Source organism: Seriola lalandi, unplaced genomic scaffold (assembly GCF_002814215.2).
Source record: "Seriola lalandi dorsalis isolate HSWRI2012SDOR001 ecotype SW California unplaced genomic scaffold, Sedor1 jcf7180002053538, whole genome shotgun sequence".
Taxonomy (NCBI): Eukaryota; Metazoa; Chordata; class Actinopteri; order Carangiformes; family Carangidae; genus Seriola; species Seriola lalandi.
The window spans coordinates 578,282-596,066 of record NW_019524091.1 but is presented as its reverse complement, the minus strand read 5'-3'; the positions used below and the strand labels follow the sequence as shown (position 1 = coordinate 596,066).

Sequence of the window (17,785 nt, the reverse complement as noted above, 5' to 3'; positions counted from 1 at the left end):
AGCCCACATGCTGTGGCGTGGTCCTGCCGTCTGCTGGCAGGTCACCTCTCTGTCACATGACTCTCTGCTGTCTGGCAGGCTCACTAACCCACCCATATAAATAATCTTTTGCATTACAGCAGTCTCTATTTACACTTGCAGTGTGCGTGTTACTAACATGCAACCAGATACCTGTTTGGTGGTAATTAACCAGTAGTCAGCTGACTGCATGCATGCTTTGTTTGGTTTTTGGTGACGAGGCTGTTGAACATAATCCTGCTGTCTCCTGGAACCATATTTATTTCTTTTTCAGTTCACAATCGCTCTGTACTGGAAGTTTGAGACAGGCTTGTTGTCTTTCCTTGCTGGTAGCCTCTCTGCAAAGCAGTCTGGGTTTAGTAACAGAAAAAAAACCTAAATAAGCTTTGATCCTCTACTCCATCCACCCTCAATCCTCCTTCCTGCCAGTTGAACCAGTTAACATCCTCCAGCTCTTTCCCTTCTCATGCCCTTATCCCACTCTGGCCTTTCCCCCGTGCAGCCTGCTGCCACTCTGCTTTGCTCTTGCAGCGCTCTCTGTGCAAAGCCAGTGTGAAAATGTTGGGCTGACGCTCTGGTCAGTCTCCTCCTCCTCCATTTTTAACCTTCATTTTGTCTTCTCTTTATCTAGCCCTAAAGAAGAATAATATTACTAAATTTCCCAATGTCTACTCGAGGGTAAGGAACTCCTCCAGTAGCACCTCTGTAGTGGTGGATGTGTCCCAAACCTGGCAAGCATCTCTTTATTACCTCCCTTCCTGTTTTACTGTCTTCTTATTTAGGGTTCACTCAGCATTCACCTACCTGTCCCTTTGTTTTCTCCTCATTATATCTGCTTAATAACAGTAGATTTGAATGTCTAATGCAAAAAAATTAGTTACTCTTTGCATTAGTTTCTTGACCTTTTATTAATCATCACAGATTTTCTAGATTTCTGGCAGAGGCTTACAAGTCAAAACCCCATGGCTTGTCTCAGTCATAATACCCAGAGACAGCTGGACCTGAGGGGCTTTTTTTTTTTTTTTTCCTGTGTAGACCTCACGCTGCTTTCAAAGACAGGCTACCAGCACTATGAGCATGTGGGCTCATCAAATCACCCTGACAAGATGACTGACAGTTCTTTTATCCACTCCACCCCACAAACCCATCCCCTCTTCCCCATCCTCCCCTCTCAGATTTGAGGAATCAGCCTTACAGGCGAGCAGACGCTGTGCGGAGGAGTGTCAGGAGGCGCTTTGATGATCAGAACTTGCGGCCGGTGAACAACGGCGAAGTGGTCATGTGACGAGGGAACGGTGTATGTGCTGGAAGGGGGAGGGGAGGGAGGGGGGTGAGGATGTGAAACAACAAGAGAAGGAGAGACAGTAGGTTGGATACAGAGCGAAGAGGGATAAGTGAAAGATGACAAGTGTTGTAGCACCCATAGAGATGAGTATGTATATATATTACATAAGAATACATGTTATTCCATGTCTGTGGTATTGTAGCAGCTTTTCACTATGAAGGACTGGGACATGTACAGGACTGAATTTAAAGAAAAGTGTCTGAAAGGTTGGTTGAGAAACCTTAGACAAGCCAAGTGCCTGAACTTATTTTTGTGGTGTAATGTCACGTCGTCCTCCGTTTGTCTGATAACTGTTTTTAATATCCCCACTTCAAGCAATACGATTTGACCTGGCTTTAATTTGAGGACGTGTAAAACTGGACTTACGGTGGCTTTAAGAGCCACATGAACAGATGCTTCCTTGGAAACATAATGTAGAATGTATGGGACGTGTTCCCTTTAGCTGTTACAAATATTACATCTTTTAGCGATGAGTTTGACACCCGGTAATATCTCGGTACATTTCGGTGCTCTCTTCCATTCCTCTTACTATACAAACATGCATCTCATCTTTTACTACAAGGGCTGATGATCAGGCAGGAAGAAAGTGGAAATAGAATAATTAAAAATCTATATTTGTACTAAAGTTAGTATAAGGTAGATGGAAAAATGAATGAAAAAGACAGTAATTCTTTTCAAACAAAACCAGGCTAATGTGAACTGTATATATCAGACCGCTCCATACTGACTTCTCTTCACCACAGTTAGTGAATCAAGTCTGACTCTAACTCTTAATCCATAAAAGAGGCTGTCTGCTTACTTAAAACTCTGCCGTACATTTCTGTAGCAGCACAGCAATTTGACTGGTTTCTGGGAACAAATTAAGAAGCAACATAAAAAAAAAAAGTTTTCTACCAAGCATAGAAACTGCACAAAAGATACTGAATCCTACTGGATGATTTCATTGTCAAAACTGGATATAACTTAGCATTTTATCTGTGTAAACTTTTTTTTTTTTTTTTTATACAGGTTAATCATATTCCTGGCTACTGTGTCTACTCACTTTATTGTAATTTTAATGTATAGTATTTAACCACTGAGAAGATTCCTTTAAGCTCATGTTTCCATCTAATGTGTGTCCACAGTCATTAGAACACAGCGAAACAAAAGTACACAACACAAAAAGTTTCCTAAATGTACAGATATTTTGCTACAAACCTTTTTTTTTTTTTTTTACTTATTCACATTACCAGATGGTTAACATTGTACATATTGTTTAAACAAAGGTTTGCGTTGCCTTGTGCTATACAACTTGAATGTTATTTTAACTTATAGTTTTTGTTTCCATGTTTGTATATTTAATTAAACCAAATGCAGCCAGGAATCTACAGTAGTGTGTTAAATCACGTCTCATGTCGTGCAGGAGGATCACTGAGTTTGCTTGCGGTGTGCGTCACAGGTGCATCAAAGCCAGGTACAACAACATGCGACATGTTGTGATTTGCAAGTGTTCAAACATTTGAACTTTATGGCCTCATTGTAATCTATTACACTAGTTTGTATTTGTTGACCTGTGATGCGCTGGTTTTGTGGCTCAGTGATGCAGCCTGCTGACTTGACTATAATCATCTCCACTGAAGCATGTGATGCCATACATCTGCTTTTCTCTCAACTTCACCCTCTGTAATAGTGTCATATCTCTAACTGGATAATACTGGCATGTTTTTTTTTTTTTTTTTACTTTCACCAGAAATGTATTTTAGGCAGTTTGTGCTCGTTACAAAATAACTTTTTTTTTTTTGTTTGTTTTTTTTTTAAATTAGGTGATATGAGATTTTCAACAAATATGATGAAATAAACTATTTACATTGATTATAGAATTGTTTGTCTTGAAACTGGTGATGGTTGAGATTTGACAGAACTCTCAATATTATTACCAACAGACTGCTATATTTTCACATCTGGTAGAGCATGATCTGATGGCGAACTGGCTTCATTTTTAGGCCACATAATAATAATATAAATATAATGCTATTTCTGAAGGGTTTAGTTAGTGGGTAAGCATGTCTCATAAATATAAGAAATTACATGAAAAAATAAATAAGAACCTTTGACTTTGACCGTAATGAACACCATAAGTATCCAATTGCAGAAGTAATCCATTGAAACAGTTTTATTACATTGAACTACAGTATTTCGATTTTAACATAATGCTCCGATTGAAACCTTTTTGAATCATTCATTGAGAACACATCTGCAGCGGGATCAAATCAAATATTTGATATATTTGATTGGATCAAATATTTCCTGTTATTTCTGGACAAGCCTGTTTTCTTGCTCCATTTCCATGTGAGAGACAGTCAGTCGGACATTAAGATATGCTTTTAATTGAATATAAAAATGATCAGCAATGGAAAACATGTACAACTACAGTCAACTAAAAAAATGTTAAAGCTAACAAAAGCAACAAAAGGACAACCTGATGTTTAACGATTGATCAGCTGTTGCTGATATCAAATTATTTACCAAGTGAGTGTGTAAGTTCAGTGTAGCCTATTCCCATTAAATACCAGTGGAAGATGTTATCTCACAGTCAGTCCAGAATGGTGTGACCAGTGCAGTCAGATGAGCTTGAAGGGGAATGCATGTTTGTAGAAGTGTACAAATACCACAAAAGAGCAGCAGAATTGTGATCATCAAGGTGCATCCAGCTGTTCCAGTAAAGTTCTTCTCCTTTTCTCCAGCTCTCCTTCACTCAGCTCACTGCCTGATGTATCCCAGCCACCCTGATTACAACACAGGAAAACACAAAGACTTTGTGATGCAATACACTGTGAGATATGCAAATTAACTGGACAAATGTAACATTTGTAAAGAAAAGAGTGTATGATAAGACAAACTTGACTTAAATTTAGCAACTTTTGTCTCGTACTCGTATTTTCCACACACAAAAAAGGCCAATGCAGCACTAATTAAAACTAATTTTTTCTAAAACATACTTTAAAACACTGGTTTGCTGAAATTAAACTTTATCTATTTACAAAGAAAACTAACCTCCTCTTTGGCCGCTTTCCTTTTAGGAGACTTCTGTTTAGAGTCGGAGCGAGATTTCCCCCGAGACTTGTCATTCTCTTTATCTTTGTCAAGGTCTTTTTCACGCTTCCCATCACGCTCTCTTCCTTTCTTCTCATTGTCAGAATCTGGTGATGCCTGTTTGTCACAATCACAGTCAGTGTGCATACAACCTTCAGATTATTTATACACAATAAATAGATTTTGGTGGTGTTCTGTATACTTACAGACTTGTGGCGTCTCTTCTTGCCCTTCTTCTTGTGCTTCTTGGATTTCTTATAGCTTCTCTCTGGTTTCAGGAGGAAAATGTCAGTAAATGTCAATTGCACTGCACTTCTCCAATATGATGATAAATGATGAGAAGCTGTGAAACCCACTCACCAGATTCTCCACTGGAGGAGCGTTCCGAGGGGGATTTGGACTGTGACCTCTTTTTCTTCTTATGATATTCCTCATCCTCAGACTCTGAGCCCTGTCAAAAACATTTAAGTCAAGTAATTTAGACATCAACACGGCGTGATGGGGGAGCAGATTATTGATTGCTAAATTGTTTGCCCACAGCTCATTGTCTCATCTAAGCACAGTGGTGAGGAGTACTGACTGATCGAGAGCGGGAACGTTTCCTGTGGTGCTTCTTGGACTTCTTTGAGTGCTTCTTTGCCTTTGAATGGTGGTGTTGGCATTCATGCTGTTGAAATAATAAATACTATGTTTAACACCACCATCATCCTCATGAATGATAGATTCAGCCCATTCCCACTGTAATGACAGCCTTACCTCTAAGACATGCATGAAGTCTTTGAAAATCCTCTTCCTCTCCGACTCCAGAGTGACGTCTTCAAAGGCAGATTCTTTTAAGAATCTCTCTCTTACCTGAAATGTTAAATTGTGAGTCATCACAAAACATCAAGTAAAATGATGCGACACTGAGAACAATAAAAACTGAAGACACCACCTACTGTTTTACAAGTAATTTAGAAATCATTAAAACTAAATAATGGAGAGGGGGATATAACCAGAAAACAGGCGGTGCTGAAACTATAACAATATTGATCACATTTAAAAAAAAAAAAAAAAAAAAAAAAAAAAAAAAAAAAAAAAAAAAACTTACTCCCTCCCATGTAGCCTCTGGCTCCAGCGGGGGTGTGGCCTGTTTCAGCATGTTCTTGAAGGCTGCTTCTTTCCTTTTCATCTTCCTGGCCTCCTCCTTCTCTCGCTCCCTCTCTCTGGCTTCAGCCTTCTCAAGTAACTACGCAGAGAGAGGTTGCAAGGTGGGTTAAATTAATGATCACAAACGTTGAAAACAAGAAAATTAGAAGAATGCTGTCACATAAAGCTGAGTTTGAAATTGTTTTCTACAATGTAATATGTTCAACTTTGCTCACAAGTCAAGTGTAGTGACTTATGAGCAAGTAAGTAAAGCTCAAATTACACTTTCAACTCAGTACCTGGCATCTTATCCTGTTACCATACTTTGTTTCCCAGCATCAGGGCACATCTTTAGACATTACACTTCACCTCTACAATCGAATGTCATCTAATACAGCTGTTCTGCCTTTAATTAATCTACCTATATGGTGCCCGTTATGTTCAGGTCCTTTTTTGTTTGGTTTGTAAATTATGTTTTCACAGTGACGCCATAGTGGTGTTGATGCACTAGACAACGTTATATTCACAGGTGTTTCCTGTCCCCCTTATGTATGAAATGGGGATGACAAAAAATTTGAAACACCTCAGCTGTGAATTTTTATAACTTTGACAGGTGTCCTTTAAAGTGGCCACAGAGTGATGTGAAAAGCTAGGGGGGAAGAAAATGTATGTAGGCCAGGGAACTTACACTGTTGAAGGCCAGCTTTATGTTTCCTGCATCCAGTGTGGTGGCTCTCTTGTCTGAGCTGATGACTGATCCAAAGTCATCAAAGCTGGTATTAACTTCAACCAGGAAGCCTTTGTCCTGGTGAAGGAGAGAAGGGAGTGAAATAAAATAACTTGTAAAAATATAACTATATCAAAACAAACCTCTCAGATGAGACATTGATATGCGCAGATGTACAGTGTACACTTTGCTATAATCTCACTTTAAGAATATCTTTGATGATCCTTTTTTCATCATGGTAGCGAGCCTTCAAGTCTTCCACATAGAATTTGAAGAGATCCAGGGGAGTGGAACCTGAACAGTAGACACCATAGAGTAAAAAATACTGTACATATTGTTTCATGCAGCAAAAAATCTATTAACCAACAATGAAGCTAATACAGAGTAATACAAGTAAGTACAAGAGAAATGAAAAAAATTAAACTTGATCAACAGTGCACTGCTGTGTTTCATACAGTATTTACATCCTGTGTATGCTTTATTTCTGCGTGTCACATCCACGTGCTTCAGAGCGTTCAGCTCACGCGGACGTGTGAAGCCACATGTGCTGTGGCCTGCTGTCTTACCCGGCTGGCCCAGCATGTTGGCAAAGCGGATGTCTGAGCTCAGGGTTGGGTACATCTCCATCCAGGCAGACATGGAGTGAAGCTGGCCGTGGTCATGGAGCTCATCGAGAAATTTCTGAGAGAAAACCGGAAAATATTTGAAATAAGTGATATCCCATGTTTAAACAAATAGAATTTGTCCTTTTTATGATTTGTTGTAGATAATGATTAAACTAGCAGAACAGCTGATTGGAACTGCTGCAACATTTTTGCAAAATGAGAAATCAGACCAGTTCCTTCCATTACATTTGTAAATATCCATTCCCTCTCACCTGGAAAGCCTCTCTATTCTTGCGCTGTCGCCTCCTCTCCCTGAGAAGAGTTTTCTGTTTCTCTTCCTCCTCCTCCTTCTCCAGTGCCCGGATGTGCTCCTCAAAACAAATCAGGGCATCCTCCTTGTCCATATCTGTCAATAAATAACAACACTATCAAGAGGGCTGCATAGAACCAAAGTAAACTGTGACTATCTCAGATATAGTGAGGTTCACATAGAGTAGATAAAACTAAGACATGAATTTCTGCGCTCATACTCTGCAGCTCCTCATCTTCTGCAAAGGTGGGGTTGTCTAGCAGGTACTGCTGGGCCTCAGACCAGGTGGTGCGGTAGGTGACATTGGCCATGTTGTCCAGAATGTTCTTCAGAGCTTCCCAGTTCCTCTTTCTCAGCTGCTTAGCTTGCTCCTGTTGGAACAGAGGATGAAACCAGGATGTTCATAGTGCCAATATTCTCAAAGCTCCCATCTTCAGGTAACATCATCTAAGAGATGAATGATTCTACATCATTGAGATAAACATGCTGACTAAAAATCTCTTCAAATACTAAAACTTGGGAGGACTGTTAACTGTAGATCAACGACTTACCTTCTCTTTCTTAGCGAGGTAGAACAACACATCTTCATAGATCTCCAGCCTGTCTCTCTCTGGAACGCAACTCCACACCTCAAGCTCACCAAACATCTGTTCTGCTTTCCTGGATTACAAGTACACAAACACAAACACACATATTTAGGATATTTTCACACAACCCACATGAGGGCAGCATTTCACAGGCCAAATCTTCCTTTAATACTTTTGTCATTAATGCTTAGTACATCCCATTAGATACACAGTTATGTAGAGTTATTAAAAAAATTAATGAAATTAATGAAAAAAATTTAAAAAGTACAGTTGAACTTTTTAGGAAGCTGTCTTTCATGATGTGCACTGAACATTTAATTTCCTTTACTGCAGCTCCAAACTTGATGCTCAGGAGTCAGAGGCTGTGGTTGACCGCAGAGAAATAAGCTTTTAAATGCAAGGAGACGCACGGACACACACACGCTATCAAACAGCCATGCTATCACTCTTCAACTGCCTGTTGTGTGCCATCCCAGATTGCAGCCCCAGTGCCAGCCGAACTCTGAAACTGGCTCGTTGTCAAGGTCACCAGTCAATCCGTCCGTCCCCTCTGTCCGTCACAAAGACTTTCACCCCAATGCCAAACCAAAAAGTGCTGGTGAACTGGATGTCACACGCAAGACCAATCATCAAAACTGCAGCATTTTACAGTTATGGGCCTAATGTTTCAAGGCATATCTGCATGACACATATTTATTGTTGAAAAAAAAAAAAACCTTTGAACCAGCAGAATAAGGAAAATCTTTCTTTTTGTGTCTGACATCTCTGTTGCTTTAAGTGTGAAACTAATTAAAAACAGCAAGAAATTGGATAAAACAGAAGGTGGTTGATTAGACTGAAACCCAAAATGTCATATGCACCTTCACCCCACCATTAGAGCTAGCAAATCACTTGAGTCTGTTCCCTCACTAAACTGTGATATAGCAACATACAAGGTTCAACAACAGTGTGATGAGCTCTAACAGGTCACAGTAGTTTAAGTGGAAGCTAACAGTGTTGTAACTACATGATGGCGTGCATAAGCCATAGATTACCTTTCAGTCATCTCATCTGCATAATCATATTGACAATTCGCTGAAGCACAAATTAATACAGGGGGAAAAAAGACACACATTTATTGTGGGATCACTGCAGCACTTACTTGTATCTGGTGGTAGATGTCATCTTCTCGTGGTTCTCCAAGAACCTCTGAAAGGTCTCTTTGGACTCCTTGTATTTAATTCTTGCCTCCTCCTTTTCTTCCTTCTCTGTCTGGACTTTGTAGGCATTAAACGCCTGCTTCTTCTCACTCAGTTTGGGAAGCGCACTTTGTTGATAAGGAGAAGTAAGAAATTTGAGTTTACAGATGGGCATTGTTCTCACCTCCTATTGTACAGTAGAAAGGATAAACTGATAATTGGAGAACAGTATACCTGTAGCGCGGATCATTGATAATCATTTTCATAGCCTGTTCCCAAGAGGAGTTTGAAGACACACCCTGGAATAAAGACAAAGTCATGATGGCTTTTTAGCTCAAACTAAACCGTTAAATTTACATGAAATTTGTAACATATAAGATATAAAAACATTAGATCAAAGAAAATAAATGGTTCTATTGTCCTCAGAATGAAACACATTGAGTTTACGTCTGCCGTATGAAATGTGCTATATAAATAAAACTGACTTGACTTTGTTACAAAAAGCACATGAGGCAGGAGGAGGAACAAAGAGCTGTGCTACTTTGGCTCCTAGAACTCAACATATTTTCTTAATTACTAATAGATGCTGGGTTAAGAGGTGTGAAGTGGCAATAATTCAAAGAAGTGCCCCTTCTGCCGCTCTCCACTCCCAGGGAGTGACTCCTTCATCCATTATGAACTGATTCCACCACATGCCTCTGTCTTGTCAGCTGTCACAGTTATTCTAACTCACTGAGGCATGCCACTTTCTCTCACTGTCTTAATCCCAGCCAGCCCCGTGCCTTTGATCCAATAAAGCTAATCATGAAGACAGAGCCATTAAGATCTTGCAGGAAATGGCAAGCAATCTCAGAGGAGAGCTTTGTGCACAAAATTAAAAGAGCCTAAATATAGCAGCATTCAAGGTGGGTGGTGCTACGCCACCTTGTGAGTGAACACACAACACATCCAAAGCAACAGGAGGAGAACCTTAACAATCATGCTAAAACCTCCCAGGGGCTCATGAGGAAGGACAGGGATTAGATCCAGATCAGAATGCAAATAACGTGCTGGTAAATACATCAGACATTAGGAGAGAGACGGAGAAATTAATCTTAACAATAGACCTTCTGTGTATACTGGTGTAAAACTCAACCATTAAGCACTTGTTAGAGTTACTTTGATGAAATTATATGAGGCTGACTTCTGGACAATGACTTTGTTTATACAGGTAAACTTTAGTATGGTTAAATGTTAACATTTTCTTTGACTCTGAGGCCACATTGTTATTATAAGAAGTAGCCAAATTATCCTGACTTTATCTGAACAGAACAGTTTTAAATTTTAAAACAACAACCATATAATCTATGGCAAACTACAGCCACCTTCATGACAATTTGTAGGGATCCTGTAATATTTGGCATTACATACTGAGCTCTATACTACATACTAAGACCTATAGTCTTAGTAGCTGCAATGGCACATGGAAAATGAAATCTTAAAATTTGTTTGACCAACCAAGCCACAACTAAAAGCATATTAATGGATCCAAGTATGTCGAGACCAGCACACTGAAAAAAGCAGATGGAAGTTTTTGTATTGGACCTGTTACATGTCATCTAACATAATCATTCATTACTTCCCTACAGAGACAGTACAGCCTCCGCACTGTCCTTCACAGTGTGGCCTGTAGTTCAGCTACAGGTTAACCCCACTTGAAAATTTGTCTAACCTTCTCTTTCAGCAGCTCTTTGAAGGCCTGCTTGGCCTCCTCTTTTGTGTTCCACTTGTACGTCTTCTTCTGAAGTTCTGGTCGTTCTTCCTTTGTTACTTCAACACTGAGGGTAAAGGAAGGATGATATTTGATTAACTTAGCTGTGCATTTAGGACAGCGACCATTTATCACACCCACTGACCTACATTAGACGAATGAAACACAAAATAGACCTCCTCATTCATGAATATATTAAGTTGAAAGTTAATCCCTGTGACCCTATGGTTTGGCTTGCTGTATTATGTGTGTAGGACCGAAGATAGTACCTGTGTCTGTATCAGACATCATTGTTTACCTGGCTGTGGCCTCTGTGGCAGCTGAGCTCTCTGAGGACGTCACAGGTGCATCTGCAGTCTTGACCTCAGGTGTGTGATGCACGGCCGCCTGGGACAGGTGTTCCTCTGAGACTGCGGTTGCAGTTTCCGCCTCCATTACGGTCACCATAGTGGCTGTATTATCTGCTTGCACTGCAGGAGCCGTGGTGGTGCCAGGGGCCGCTGCCTCTGTCGATCTGAAATCAGAGCATGATGGTGAAGCCACATCCCATGATTATAGGAACACTGGGACAATATAACTGACTGGGATATAAAATGAAAGTACAAATACACAGCAGTGTTAATAATAAAATAAACAGGGCTTTTAATGATTATTGTATTTGTTGTTCATAATACAAGATGTTGCAGTGAAGAGTATCCAAAGGTAAACAAGCTCTTACCCATTTTCCTCTGCTTTGATCATAGCTGGAACAGACAAAAGGAGATAGCTGTCAGACTACTCGTTTTCATTTCAAAGCTGACTACAGATAAGAGACCAGCACAGAGATAAATGTACTGAAGGGGCCACCATGTGCTACTGTATTTGCGCTACCTGTGCTTGTACATCTGTGATGCCCAAACCCCTGTAATGCCTGACGTCATTCGTTGAACAAGCCAGTAGCCTGCCACTCATCATGCTGTTAAAAGCTCATCCATGGAGCTCAGGATGGAACACCACTGCCTTTCTCACTACAGGTTTGACATCATCAGAAAGCAGCTCTTTACCTTCCAGGTCCTCCAGCTCTTTGGGTTTGGTCCATCTGGACTCCTTCGTCTGAGAGTTGTAATAATAAGGCTTCCCTGTGTCTGACTTGTATTCCTTCCAAGGGCATTTAGACAGCATTTGCTAAAAGCGGAAAAAAACAGAAAAGGGAAGTCAGGGATGTCAGTTGGGATGCAATGTTCATGCTAAATACAAGAAAGGAAGACAGGGAAAATGGGAAAAGGATATGTTAATTTTTTTGTCGGGGGGGGGGGAGTAAGTGAATATGTAAGTGCATATATAAATGGTTGGTTTGAGGCACTTAAGAAGAAAGTTTAAAACAAGTTATGTAAGTGATAGCAGTTTGTACTTCTGCAGGAGATTTGAGTTCATCCGGTTTCTCCCATGTGGACTGCTTGGTCTCTGTGTTGTAATAATAGGTCTTCCCATCCAGTGATTTGTGTTCAGTCCACAGGGACTTCTGAGGAGGACAAAAACAACAAAATCAGCTGTTAAAGTATTAAAAGAAAGAAACAGCAAGAAACCATTTCACCTTGGCTCAATTTTAATGCTTTTACAGTTCCCAGTCAATATTGCCAAATCTTTCACATCAATCTTTCCATTTTCATTCTGCACAAACCTTCTTTGGCTGTTCTTCCTGTGGAGAGCCATTTGTGGTAGTCTGCAGAGACGAAGGAACAAATGAAAGGTTGTCGGACTGCAGTTACTGAGAAGGCAAAATACTGGAGCTAATGTAGAGAACTCAAAATTGTAAACTTGCAATTACTGCAGTGAAAGAAAAATTATATTACACTTACAGCTGTTCCAGGTGCAGCAGCTGTGAGGATAAAAACACAAATTAGACTGAACCTGTACTTCTACTGAACACAAAATATGCAAGAATGTGATTTAGAAATCATTTCAAATAAGGATCTTACCTGTGGAGTCAACACCAGGCTGCGGAAAAGACAATTTTACCAGTTGATTATTTTCCCAAGAAAAACTACATCATCACATCTGGGAATACAGACTCATTATTCACAATACACAGTAACTGATAAAGCGTTCCTAATGAGTACAAAACTCCACACCCTAAAGATGCAAAAATATGCTTGGGTTGATAAAGTGTATGTCTTATGATCTCTGAAGCAGCCAGGGTGTGTTTACAATAAATATATCAGAGTGCTCATTTGCATAACTTGTTTGCTACTCAGTAAAAAAGAAAAATTAACAGAACATCAAAAGTGAAGCGCTCATATGTTTCATTATATTTACTCACAGCTGTACCAATGGCAAAACGAAAAAGTGACAATAAGGCACAAATTGAACGCAAGTGTTCATTTTCATCTTAATCAGACACTATTTAATTATGTTTTTCACCTTTTTCATTTCAATCTGTGTTTAAGAATGTAGAGTTTTTTTGTGAGTGACTTCAATTCATATCTAACAGAAGTGTTATATGGTGTGCGAGTGCTTCATTTAGCATTTCACAGATTGCAGTGTATTTTTAAGAAGTGTGAAGCAGAGCACTGGTGAAAAAGTAGTGAGGAGAGTTACCGGTCCCGTTGGTTGTACAGCCGCAGCTGGCATGCGAGGGGGCATCATCATCCCTGGCATCATAGGTGGCATCATGCCTGGCATCTAATAAAAGAAACATCATGAAATATTCATCTGGCATTTCCATACCACCTAGTGCAGGCACAAGTATCAAGACACAGTGTGAGACAGGGTGTTGGTGTCTATGTGGAAGGCTGCTTGCAACTGGGAGAAGAAGGTGAGAGTGAAACGGAGTCTGCTGTGCTTATTTATGGTGTGATGCCACAGCTTTGCGATCTGTGAAGCAGCAACACACCAAACTCCAAACTACATCCCCACACCATCTTTTCAGACTTGTGTTGCTGGCACTTTGATCAAACACCGCCCTGTGACAGGATCACATAGGCTTGCTAAATGTGACCCATTTTGGCTTTAAATAAATAAATACAATCTTTAAAAATAGTAGTAGTCTGTCAACCAGTGGCAGAGGTTTAACACAATGCACAAGCAATATTCTTCAATTAAGTGGCATCTCTTTGGAGCACTATGAGCTACAGGTCTTATATAAATTCATTTTTGAAAATGACACATGATCCAAGGGTAACCTGAGCACAGCCAGACCAGACTCAAAATAGACCCTGAGATAATTAGACTCGATCCAAAGTGTGGTTGACCTGCACAGACCTTAACAAAGAGAGAACACAAGCACTGGTGCAGCATGATGCGCTATCAATTAATTCAATCAATTAACAAGCAGCTAAGATGGAAAAGAGCAAATATACGAAAGAAAACTATTTACATATTTAATTTCTGCGACTCAAACTCCAAAGAGCTGTAATTTATTAGCTACTGATTTTTCTAAAATAAGCTCAGCTTCAGTTCCCTTGTCAGAGCAAAGCTACTAGATGCATTGCCTCCTTATCTGATTTGGTTTATCTCCCTTTCAAAGATTGTTTGAATGATATGTGACATGAGTTCAGTATGATGATCACTGTTACTTTGAAAACTTTTATCTACAGCCTGTTGCAAACCCAGCTGACACTTCAGTAGCATCTGCTCAAATCCAAACACACTTGCTCTCTGAAAATAACAAATACCATAGAAAAAAACTAGTCAATAACAAAAACTGATAAATATGAAAAATAAATACATTGAAAAAAATACAACAAACTAAAGAGAATGAGAGCTGTGATGTCTCCCTTTCTTATCAAAACAGAGTTTTCTACACGACCAGAGCTGATACCACGTACACTCCGGTCCATTCAGATCCACTCAAGAATTGGACATATTGACATATATTGAGACATAGACCCAAGATCCATGGACATAAATGGAAAGGCTACCCAACCCAATTAGCATGAGTAGAATTTGGACACGGTCTAACTTGGGCTGTGGGTCGAGTTTCATTTCCTTACAATCATGTGAACCCATGAAAACCTAGCTATATGAAATCACAGCAAACAACCATATTCAAAATATAATTGATATTTTCCAATATTGAACATATTAGATACATCTCTTCTATAGAGAAGAGCTAAACAAACAAGGAATGTTTAAAATAACCAACACATGACTGAGATAACAGAAACCATTTATAACAACTTGGATTTTATTTTCATAGGACTGAAAATTGGGTTTATAAGTTATGATAACATTGTAATCACTAAAGTAATTTCTGAAACCTCACAACAGTAACATTGCTAAAAATACGCCCAAAGGGCAAGAAACAAAAGCAGTCACATGATCAGACAGGTTGAAAACAAGCCAACAGTTCGCTTGATTAGCTGCCACTTTATTCTGAGGTAAAACCAACGTGAATATACCTGTAATGTTACTAATCATCCCTCACTGCACAGGAAAAAAATCATGAGTGCAAACATCTACAGAAACTACAATAGGTCATACATAAAATGGACATCAGTCTGTAAACTACGATGGACATTTAACATTTGCCTTCTCCAAATAATTCTGACTAACAGAGGTTTGTTCATCTGACCATTATTGTGTCATAGCCTATCCAACCTTTTTGATCAACGGCAGAGTTACTTAGCTACTTGTCAGGGGCAAGGCAGTTACATACAAAAGCTTATCTAACCTGTCTGTATGGTGGTTTGAGATTGATTTTGATTGAGAACAGGATGAAATGAAAGGAGCAGCAGAAACATGGGCCACCAAGCCCCCATACCTTACAAGTAAAAAAAACATATACACAGACCTATGAGCTTCTAACAAGACTCACCTGTCCCATTGGTGGTGCGCCCATTGGTGGCATTATACCAGGGGGAATTATACCAGGAGGCATTGGAGTCATGCTGGGAGGTCGTTGTCCCATAGGGGGCATACCCATGGGTGGGAAATGCGGTGGTATTCCTGGTGGTCCCATCTAAATGAAAAAATGGGGAAAGAGAAAAAAAGATGCATTTAATTAAATGAAACATTAATGACAACCTTTAATATTTACCACATTCGGTTTTCGCCCTATATGACAACTGGAAAGAAGAGGAGGAAAGCTAATTGGCATAAATATCTCTGTCACTGACTTACAAATGGGGGAGGTATCCCTGAGGGCGGTACACCTGGATAAGGTGGCGCTTGGCTCGGGCCATTATTAGCCTCCGATGAAGACTGTCATGAATAAGAAACACCACACAGAGTTAGTGAACTCACAACAGCCAGTGGTGTAATAATTCAAAACAGCTTTTAAAATATTGTTAAATTAGATTTTCTCACTATATTATCATCAATACTGTTGTTGAAATAAAATAAAGTTTTATAATTAGATGTACAACTTAAATATTATTAGTTATGTCTAAGGATGAGGACAATGAACTAAATGATGCATTTCATATTTACAATGAAATACGATCAAAGGAGTACATGAATATCGGTTTTCAGAGTTTTAAAAGAGGTTTGACAAAACATAAGACATTTCTCTCGGTATAATGCAAAACAATTCAACAGCAACACAAACTGTAGCCTCCAAAATCACCATAAAGTTTCATCAATACCTCTCAAAACTGTTATCTTGACATACACAGCTTAAATCTTACTATGCCTAACGAAGATGAAAATAAACTTGAAGACATGCACCGTATTTCGTTCTGTATGAACAAAGAGTTTATTCATTTTCAAAAAAAAAAAACAAAAAAAAACAAAAAACTTTATTATTACCTATAATCATGTGTATGAATCTGGCCAGCCTAATTCATTCACTTATGAACAAGTCCCATAGAAACATGTAGTTATTTTAGCTAATATCGCTGAAGACTCGGTTACATGAGATTTTACTTTTCTGGGGTTTTATGTAAACGATGGCGCGAATTCATTACCTTCACCAGAAAAAAACTGAATTAACGTAACGTCACTGTTAGCTATAATGTTAGCTGTGTGTGACAGGTTGTCCAACAGCAGGTTTGTCTTTGTCCTTTTTAACCGACGTTATTACTCGATGATAACACACATGGGCATTTTACCTATAAAACCGACCTTTGCATATGAATAATGTTAACTTGCAAGGAACCCAATACCGTGTAAAAGAGTGTTCTCTCTGAATGACTGAAGACTCTGTCTAAATTCTGGTAAGAATAAAGGTTTAAAGCTAACATGGGAGCTTCGCTAGTCAACTATTCGGCTAGCTAAGTACACCGTTTAAAACCCATGACTTTTAAGTTTAAGAATGCCTTTACATGCATCTACAAATGATATATACACCCAAAAGTAACTATATGTAATACTTTCTACTATTGTTATACAGAAAGCATGAGCGCCAGGACATAGTCCGCACCATGACGATATGTGTGTGCCGCTATCGTAGCTTAGCGCTAACACGACATGCTAACCCGTGAGGTTCTAAGACAAACAACTTTATCATAGCATCGTGGAGGCTAAGAGTTGGTTATTAATCAAATGGAAATCATTCACAAATAAACTCTTAACAGTTTCGCCTTTACTTAATTGTTAATAAACTATTATTTGAATGGCTGTACTCACCATGTTGACGAGAGGGTAAGAGCCTCCTAGAAACTTGAGAGCCTCCCAACAACGAGCGAAACGATTGGTTCAACTCCCTCCTGATGCACAGAGGTCAAAGGTAAAGATTTTGTAGCGTTGCTCTGCGCTGGGAGTGCGCAGAAATGCGCAATAACAGCCAGCAGGGTGGTATCGTCATTTTTATAGTTTCAGGAAAATACAATATACAACAATATATGCAACAATGAGCCCTCTCCACGAGAGAGTAGCAAACATCTGCCGAGGTCCGACGAATCGAGTAAGTGGACCTTGAGTTTTTCTTCTCAAATGCAACAATTTAGTCTGTCTCACCTGGATAAAAAGATGATGAACTAATTATAAATGATATGCACTAATACATTTAGATACTAGTATAAAATAAGTTAAACAAGATCTATAATGATATAAAATATGGCAAAATTAATTAAGATCATGTAATAAATGTAATAGGTACATTCAAAAGATTATAATTAGATGTTCCAAAATCAAACAGAAAAAACA

At 39.2% G+C, this 17,785-nt stretch overlaps 2 protein-coding genes across 3 annotated transcripts in view; one reads left to right on the top strand and one right to left on the bottom strand.

Moving 5' to 3' along the window:
* fmnl2a (formin-like 2a) overlaps positions 1-1,316 on the top strand; it is a 48,476-nt gene extending 47,160 nt beyond the window's left edge. Inside the window, exon 27 of the mRNA XM_087172641.1 lies at positions 1,194-1,316. The gene's annotated coding sequence lies outside the window, so the exon portion shown is untranslated. The remainder of the gene's footprint in view (positions 1-1,193) is intronic.
* Positions 1,317-3,488: 2,172 nt separating this feature from the next.
* On the bottom strand, positions 3,489-17,328 carry prpf40a (PRP40 pre-mRNA processing factor 40 homolog A). 2 transcript variants are annotated; one of them, XM_023401220.2, is made up of 27 exons: positions 17,267-17,316; positions 15,821-15,901; positions 15,516-15,659; positions 13,298-13,381; positions 12,679-12,697; positions 12,559-12,578; positions 12,381-12,422; positions 12,111-12,221; positions 11,764-11,884; positions 11,439-11,463; positions 11,019-11,234; positions 10,682-10,787; positions 9,205-9,269; positions 8,934-9,098; positions 7,757-7,865; positions 7,426-7,576; positions 7,168-7,301; positions 6,857-6,971; positions 6,493-6,584; positions 6,252-6,368; positions 5,526-5,663; positions 5,192-5,287; positions 5,016-5,102; positions 4,796-4,886; positions 4,642-4,703; positions 4,397-4,552; positions 3,489-4,128 (listed from the first exon to the last, which is right to left on the bottom strand). In XM_023401220.2, the coding sequence occupies exons 1-27, from the start codon at positions 17,267-17,269 to the stop codon at positions 4,039-4,041; spliced, it is 2,640 nt and encodes an 879-aa protein (XP_023256988.1). In that variant the 5' UTR covers positions 17,270-17,316; the 3' UTR covers positions 3,489-4,038. The 2 variants fall into 2 exon arrangements, with proteins under 2 accessions (XP_023256988.1, XP_023256989.1); XM_023401221.2 differs by lacking the exon at positions 15,821-15,901 and having other exon boundaries at positions 17,267-17,328.
* Positions 17,329-17,785: the final 457 nt, after the last annotated feature.

Coding starts and splice junctions, on each gene's coding strand:
- prpf40a (XM_023401220.2), bottom strand. Junction 6,972..7,167: donor AGAATAGAGAGGCTTTCCAG/GTGAGAGGGAAT, acceptor GTTTTCTCTCAG/AAATTTCTCGATGAGCTCCA. Junction 4,129..4,396: donor GGAAAGCGGCCAAAGAGGAG/GTTAGTTTTCTT, acceptor TGTTGTAATCAG/GGTGGCTGGGATACATCAGG.